Source organism: Hipposideros armiger, unplaced genomic scaffold (genome assembly GCF_001890085.2).
Source record: "Hipposideros armiger isolate ML-2016 unplaced genomic scaffold, ASM189008v1 scaffold_531, whole genome shotgun sequence".
NCBI classification, from domain to species: domain Eukaryota; kingdom Metazoa; phylum Chordata; class Mammalia; order Chiroptera; family Hipposideridae; genus Hipposideros; species Hipposideros armiger.
In genome coordinates, this window is record NW_017731881.1 from 369705 (window position 1) to 378062 (window position 8358).

Here is an 8358-nt window from a genome sequence, read left to right on the forward strand (position 1 = left end):
CGGGGAATGCAGGCTACCTGAGTGGAGGTGGGGGTGGGATGGAAGGTAGTGGCTTAGTCAACTAGTGGGAGCAGTTTCCTATTTACAGTCATTCGGTTAATCTTCCCTGTTTTCAGCTCCAATTCTCACTTCTGCTCATCTCTGTCCCGTCTTCCTTGCTCAGTGCTTGTTTCTTCCTTAACTCACTCCCACTTACTTTCCAGCTTCCAGAACTTACTGGAAATTTCTCGTTTATTGGTGACCCAACTATTTGCTTCTCTTTGTTGTTTTGGTACTTTTTATTTCAATGGACTCTTAGGAGAGACAGGAATCAAATGATGATAACCTAGTCCACCATCTTGAACTTATTAGTACTTTTAAGAAAAGGGAAAGACCTGACTTTCTATAGAAATTTGTAGAGACACGATAGGACCAGTCAGTTCTATTTTCTCTCATCTTTTTGTAGTGCTTATCTATGAAGAAACAAGGTGACTACCTACATAAATACTAAGTACTTCTTTGATATTTAATAGAATTTTCATGATTGGTTTTTAACTTATTATATATTTCTGGGATAAAGTGCTACTGTTTTCATCAGATTTCCACATGGCCTAAATCCTAAAAGAGGTTAAGAACCACAGGACTAAATTAAATGTACTCTCTCAAATAGTACTAGAGGGTAAAAATCCCCATTCTATGATGCTATGTTTTAGATTTTAAATTGCAGATGTTGAAATCACAAAAAATTAAAGTTTGAAAATAATTTAAAAGTTGTTAAAAAAAAACACCAAGGCAGTTAATAAACAAATGCATGTGTAATATGTTGGAAAATAGTGGGGTTTCTTTTAGGAACACATCCAAATGTATTATGCAGTGGCTTAAAAAATAACAGGAAAACCTCACTCAGGACTTGAGCTCTCTTGTATAGCAGTTGAGAGTGCTGAAATCTGGGGATGCCAGATACATTCCCAACCTGATGACTTGGATAGCTACTTGGAATATAGCCATTCAGTTACAATGTCAAGTTTTACACTAAAAGATCCAGTGACTAAATTTTAGAAGACCCACATGATGGCATTTCATGTTATAGTTCAGGTATCTTTTTTGTGTGTGTATCTTAAAAATAAGCAAAAAAATTAAAAGCCGTAACAGCAAAAAGCACAGTCATGTGGATAACAATGTATGATTTTAACCTCTCAATTAAATATTAATATTTGTTCAAAATCAGAAAATATGTGTGCATTGTTAAAAAGAAAAAAAATCAATGACACATGTTAAAACATGGTAAAGAAGACTTTATTCAAGGGGGGAAGCTATCAAGATAGGTAAAGGAGCCACTGCAATGGAATTCTGCAGTGGGGTAGAGAGATTGGGCTCAACTTTGAACACTGCATCGGAAATGGTAATTTATAGCCAAGAAGTAGGTGGGAGTCAGTGGACGGAAAATTACGAAGAGGAAACATTAGGAATAAGAAGGATTCTGGCTAAACTGACCCAACAGAATTCTTGCTGAATACAGGCCAGGGTGATGAGACATCACCTGGGGGAGAACCCATCAGACATTGAGAGTAGGGGTTCCCTTAAACTGGCTTAGCGAGGTTCTTGCTAAAACTAGATTTCACAAGTAAGTGCACAGATGGGCATGGGAGAAGATTCAGGAGACTTACTAAAGTTTGGTCAAGCAAAGAATCTTTGTCAGCATTTACAGAATTGTGTTGATACAATGACCTCAATGAAGGTCAGCCACATAGCATATGTTGGCTGTATTATAGTAATGCTTAAATTCTGGGCTACAGCAGCTTTGGTTGGAATACCTGAAGTGAAAGAAAGAAGCTAATGCTCATAAATGAATTAAACCCATGTGGTTTTGTTTGGTTCAATAAACTGAAGGTAAACTTTTTTCTGATAACATCTTCAGGACATAGGGAACACATTTCAAAATTAATGATTCCCATATAATTTTATATGTGTAAACTTACTGGGCTGAATATACCTTGGAAGATACGTATCTGAATAAATCCTGTTCGTCTATTTTCATTTGCTTTGTTCATCTATTTCAACAGGCTTATCACCAGGAAGATTTCAGTTAATCAAAGGTTATAGTTCATTGTGGTTTTACCATAAAATTTTATAAACTAAATAAACTGCCAGTTACCTACCTAAGCGATGAAATCCAAAGGTGAATCTTTTGGTTGGTGATTTTGAAGACAGCCACAAAGCAAGCAGAGTCAGTATGATAGCACTTAGGTCAGTTAACATATGAAGTGCATCTGTCATTATTGCTAGGCTATTTGCAATGTATCCACCTTAGAGCAAGGGTGAGAGGGAAGAAAGAATAAGTTAATTAAAATAAAAATATAAGTAATCAAGCCAAAAATACGTAACATCCTACAAAACATGAACTTCTAACTAAATCTTTATCCTATTACAGTTAAACCAAGATACCTGAAATTTCATGCAAAACATTAAATATGTATCTATTTTTCTAGTGAGAATGTCCATTTCTATGAACAGGTTCTCTGTGGAGTCAATGACCTTAAAAAAGTTAAGAGCCACTAAATTGGGGGCTAACACATAATGAGAAATTTTGCATTTTAGCACTGCATTTATTTAACCTACTAATTCTACTATCAGATAGTGAATTTAATAAACACAATATCTAAATATTACAATAAAGCTGAAGAAAAGGTAGGTTATTCACTTGTTTGGGAGGGCTTGAACATAAAATTAAATGGAAGAAACTCAAAATGTACATTAGTTTAAAACAAAAGAATTGATTCTCTTTGATATAAATAGCAATTTTTCCTAATAGAGGTATAAAGGGTGGTATTTAGAATACAAAATTTTATATTGATTTTCCAGACTAAACACACACGCACGCATGTGCGCACATGTGTGTGTATGTATACATGTTGTTCCATATGGTCAACCAATTTTTCCTAGCACCATCCATTGAATAAGCTTGTATAATATAATACAGAGTATTCTAACTTTTATGTATATCAGGATCATCTGGAATGTTTGTTAAACTACAGATTGCTTGACTCCACGCTTAGAATTTCTAATTAAGTAGGTTTGTATGGGGCCTGAGAGTTTACAGTTCTAACATGTTCCCAGGTGATTCTGATACTTCTGGTCTTGGAACCACACTTTGAGAATCACTGTTAGAATGTATAATAGAACTTCATGATCAGAGTGTTGTGACACATAAGCATGATGAGCTGCTGCTGCTGATCCCCCTATTCCTGGGATGGGTGTGCAGAGGCAGGAACAGCAGGAGAACTGGGGCTTGGGATCTTAATAGTCACATCCATTTACTCCAGTGTGCTCTATAACAAATATCATTTTTTTATGTATTCCCTGACATGAAAAAGCTAGAAATGACTGACAGAAAATACAGCCTGTTGGTTAATAACATGGGGCTTTGACATCTCACAGACTCTGAGCAAGTTACTTAACATTTTTGAGCCTCAGTTTACTTATCTATAAAGTGAGAACAATACCTTTAAGCCACCACTGTTTACTAGACCTTTCTAAGGTAAAGGAAATGTTCACATGTGGCTGTTGAGCATTTAAAATATGGCTAGTGCAACTGAGGAGCTGAATTTATTTTATTTTAATGTACTTAAATTTACAGAGTTACATGTTGGTGAGCATCAAAACCAGCAGAGTATGAACCTCTGAAAATCATTTCCTCCATGAAAGCAATAAGAACATGGGCAAAAATTGTCCCAATCAGCTTTTTCAGAACTCTGGAAATTAACCAAAGGCTGTTACAAGTAGCATTTAATCAAGGAAAAAGGATGAATCTTGGTAAGAATAGTGAGCTCTGTGGCATTTTAACTTGCCTTATACCCATCTCCTCCTCTCCAGCTTTTCAGTGGCTTTGAAATAAGCAGCAATCACAGTGGAAAACCTCAGCTTAAAAGCCACTGCAAGGGACAGAATGGAGCTGGAGCTCCTTAAAAGCCCCATTCTCAGAGAACTGTCATTATTAAACCTGTCTAGTGGTTCCCTGGAAGACCATACATGCCAGGCTGTTTTGATTTCACTTGACTTGGAGCTCTGCCGTATGCAAACCCCAGGGAGTTTTGTCAAAAACAATGAGGAAATAGATAACATGTTCCCTGTGTTCTGAAATTTTACAATGATGTACTCAATTTGTTGGGCTTTTGTTGACTCTTGCAATCCGAAAATGTATACCTTTCAGTTCTAGGGACATTTCTTAAACTACAGTAGTTTCCCCTTGTCCGCAGGGGATACATTCCAAGACCCCCAGGGGATGTGTGAAACCATAGATAGTACTAAATCTTATATATACTATATTTTTTTCCTATATATACATACCTATGATAAAGCTTATGGCTTTTCTATGGCATATCTGAATTGCCAGCATCACAACTCTTGCATTTTGGGACCATTATTAAGTAAAGTAAGGGTTACTTGAACACAAGCACTGTGATATTGTGACAATCGAGAAGGCTAATATTGGGTTGTAGGAAAAGTCATGATGTATTTTGTCTGTTTTTCAAAGGTCATTTATTTATATAAAGAACAAAGATCAATGATATATTGCCCGTTTCGTTCAATAACCTTTTGCCATCTTTCAGTGAGCTTCATAATTCCTCGTTCATAGAAGGACCTGTCTTTATTTGCGAAAAACTGAACAAGGTGCTGATTTACAGCCTCATCTGAATTGAACGTTATACCACGCAAGGAGTTTTGAAGAGAGCGAAACAAGTGGAAGTCTGACGGCACAAGGTCAGGTGAGTATGATGGGTGTGGCAACATATCCCATCCAAGCTCCAATTATTTTTGACGGATGATCAAACTTGTGTGTAGTCTCGCATTGTCGTGATGGAACACAACTCCTTTACAGTTAACAAGCTCTGGCCGTTTCTGGATAATGGGTTCGTTCAAACTGTCCAATTGCTGACAGTATACATTTGAATTGATTGTTTGGTTCCTTGGTAGGAGCTCGAAAAACACGGCACCTTTAAAACCCCACCACACTGAGAGCATAACCTTCTTCTGATGAATGTCTGCTTTTGATGTCATTTGAGGCGAATCATCACGTTGGGACCAAGACTGTTTGTGCACCACACTGGTGTAAACAATCCACTTCTCATCACCAGTTATCAGTCGCTTCAAAAAAGGATCGTTTTCCTCACGTTTAATGAGCATACTGCAGATGTTTATATGCACCGTGAAATGAACTTCTTTGAGTTCATGCAGAACCCAAATATTGAGCTTGTTCATGTATCTCAGCTTCTTCAGGTGGTCTTGAACGCTTGAATGATGGATGTTCAATGTTTCTGCAATCTCTCCTGTTGTGTAAGGTGGGTTTGACTCGATCAATGCCTTTATTTTGTCGTCATCAACCTCGGTGGGCCTCCCTGACCAAGGAGCATCATTGAGATAAAAATCATCAGCATGGAATTTCGTGCAGGTTGGCACTGACATTCTTGTAGAGCAGTGGGTCTCAACCTTCCTAATGCTGCGACCCTTTAATACAGTTCCTCATGTTGTGGTGACCCCCAACCATAAAATAATTTTCATTGCTACTCTATAACTGTAATTTTGCTGTTATGAATCGTAATGTAATTATCTGATATGCAGGATGTATTTTCATTGTTACAAATTGAACATAATTAAAGCATAGTGATTAATCACAAAAACAATATGTAATTATATATTGTGAAATATTTATTTCTAATTACAAATACATTAAATTTTGTCTTGAAGCATGGAGACGGATAGAGGAAGGGTGTCTCGGTTCCTAAGACCATCGAAAATATGTGTTTTCCTATGGCCTTAGGCGACCCCTATGAAAGGGTCGTTTGACCCCCAAAGGGGTCGTGACCCACAGGTTGAGAACCGCTGTTGTAGAACATTGTCACCGTAAACTTTACACAACTTTTCACAAGCTTGACACGTGTTTTTCCCTTTATGGAAGTAAAACAGTAAAACATGGCAAAAATGCAGAGTTTGGTCTTCCATCTTCAACTTGTTGTAAAATATCCAAAACTCAACCAAATCGCTCAATTGTTGTTTAGAATGAAGCTAGAACTGTCAGCTGTCAAATGACATAGCAATAACAGATGCGAATGACACTGGTACTTCCAAAAACGAACTAGTGCCATCTATTGCAAACATGCGTCATGACTTTTCCAGCAACCCAATAATTGCCTATTGGGACTGGTAATGTTTATAGCACAGATACCCTGGACAAAGGGATGATTCACATCTTGGGCAGGATGGAGCAGGACAGAGCGAGATTTCATCATGCCACTCAGAACAGTGCATGATTTAAAACTTACGAATTGTTTATTTCTAAAATTTTACATTTACTATTTTTGGACTTTGTTGATCACTGAAATAGTAGAAAGCAAAACCACGAATAAGGGGGAGACTATTTTATGTTGTTGATTTCTTTCCTTCTGCTTTTTCTATTCCTCAAACTCCTATTATTTGGAGTTTGGACTAATATACTAATTTTTGTGCCCTTTTTTCTATTATCCATTTCTACTCTTTTGCTCTACTCTGTCCGAGATTACCTTAGTTCATCTTCGTTTCTGTGGAATTAAAGTTTCTTAAAAATGTTTTTACTGTTTAAAAGCTCTTTACACTGAATTTCATTTTTAAAGCAGCCTGTTCTTGTTTCTTATGTTTGTGGATACTATCTATAGTTGTATACTATTATATCTGACTGTGTCTTTAAAAGCTTTGAACTAGATTTTCTTGTTTTAGTCTTCCTCTTTATCCACACTTCTATGGGTACTTGGTGTAACCAATTCTGGGCCTACTTAGGATTCTCTGGTACAGTTCTCAATTGAGGTGCCCAGAGTAGCAGTATCAGCGTCTCCTGGGAACTTGTTAGAAATACAAATCTTCAGGTCCCATCCCCGGCCTACTTAATTAGCAACTCTGGCCCAGTACTTTGTATTTGAATAAGCCATGTAGGTGGTTCTAACGCATTACTGTAAACTGGGTTGGTTCTTGGCTTTCCCCACTGCTTGCTTAGGAATTGGCTTTCTTGGGTCTATTAAGTCAGTTACCTCTTTTATCAGTTTCCTTTCTAGTTTCCAAATTTGTGCTGTGCTAGTCTCCTCTCCAGTTTTCCCCATCTGTGTGGATATAGTATATATATTTAAATATATACTGGGGTTGCCAAAAATATGTATATACATGATGTGTATTCATCTTTTGTTATCGGTATATATTGAGTATTACAATTTTAATACGTTTTTTTTTTCCTTTTTAAAAATGTGTATACATTTTTTTGGCACCCTCTGTGTGTATATACATATATATTTTAAAACCCCTTTATTGTAGTTTAAGAGAGGTTTCAGGAGAGAGTACAATTAAATCATAAGTTCATTTGCCATCTTTACCTGGAGGTCTATTTGCATTCACTTTTTAAGCTTTTTCATTTCCAATAAAAATATAGTTGATAAAGTAATCAATAACTCTGTTACTAAACCCAAAGGATATTTTAGTTCTCATCATATTAGACCTCTCAGCAGCTTCCACTTATTTATCTCCACTTGGAAATCTCTTTTCTTGGATCCTGGGATACCTGTTTGACTTCTGCCTGACTTTCAAAGTTGGAGTTCCTCAAGACTTGGGCTCTCTAGGTGATTTTTCCCATTCCTATGGCATTACATACTGTATCTCGACCCTGACCTCTCTTCTAAACTGTAGACTCATATGCTCATTAGACATCTTTACTTGGCTATTTTATATACATATGATATGTTTAAAACAACTCTCGAGTCCATGCCTAAATCCTGGTCTGTATTTTCTCCCAACTTCATAAATGACATACATTTCCATACACTTAGATTAGCTACTTAGGTAAGAAACTTCAGAACCAGTCCCAACACTGCAATGCCATCAACCCCTATATCTGAATCACTACCCAATTTTGTCAATGTTATCTCTAGAATGTTTCTTAATCAGTACATTTTTCTCCATCCACTCTAGTTCAAGCCATAAGCATCTCTTGTCTGGACCTCTGCAATAGTTTACTTGCTTCCATTCTTGCACTCTCCAATCCAGCCTCCAAATAAGAGCTAGAATAATCTTTTAAAAAGGTAAATGCCATCATTCACTCTCCACTTAAAAGCCTTCACTGATGTCCCGTTGTATTTATAATTAAAAACTACACTCATTTAATATGGTCTAACAGAACCTGCCTGATCTGGTCCCCCTGCCTCTTTCCCTTTTGCTTACTATTGTACATTCCAGCTAAACTGGCCTTCTTTTTAGGTGCTTTTAAACAACTGAAGGTGTTGGGACCTTTATACATGCTGTTCTCTTCACTTGGAAAATCCTCCTCTACTCCCTTTGCTTGAATAATTCCTACTATTCCTTTTT

The 8358-nt window shown here is 36.8% G+C and overlaps 1 protein-coding gene and 1 long non-coding RNA gene across 2 annotated transcripts in view; one reads left to right on the top strand and one right to left on the bottom strand.

The window, feature by feature from the left end:
• The window catches only part of LOC109396657 (uncharacterized), a 34839-nt gene extending 30221 nt beyond the window's left edge, over positions 1 to 4618 (top strand). Inside the window, exon 4 of the long non-coding RNA XR_002126881.1 lies at positions 4590 to 4618. This is a non-coding gene — a long non-coding RNA (uncharacterized LOC109396657). The remainder of the gene's footprint in view (positions 1 to 4589) is intronic.
• The window catches only part of SLC30A4 (solute carrier family 30 member 4), a 25977-nt gene that overhangs the window by 15511 nt on the left and 2108 nt on the right, over positions 1 to 8358 (bottom strand). The window contains exon 3 of the mRNA XM_019668670.1: positions 2139 to 2285. Coding sequence (XP_019524215.1) covers positions 2139 to 2285 — 147 coding nt within the window. The remainder of the gene's footprint in view (positions 1 to 2138; positions 2286 to 8358) is intronic.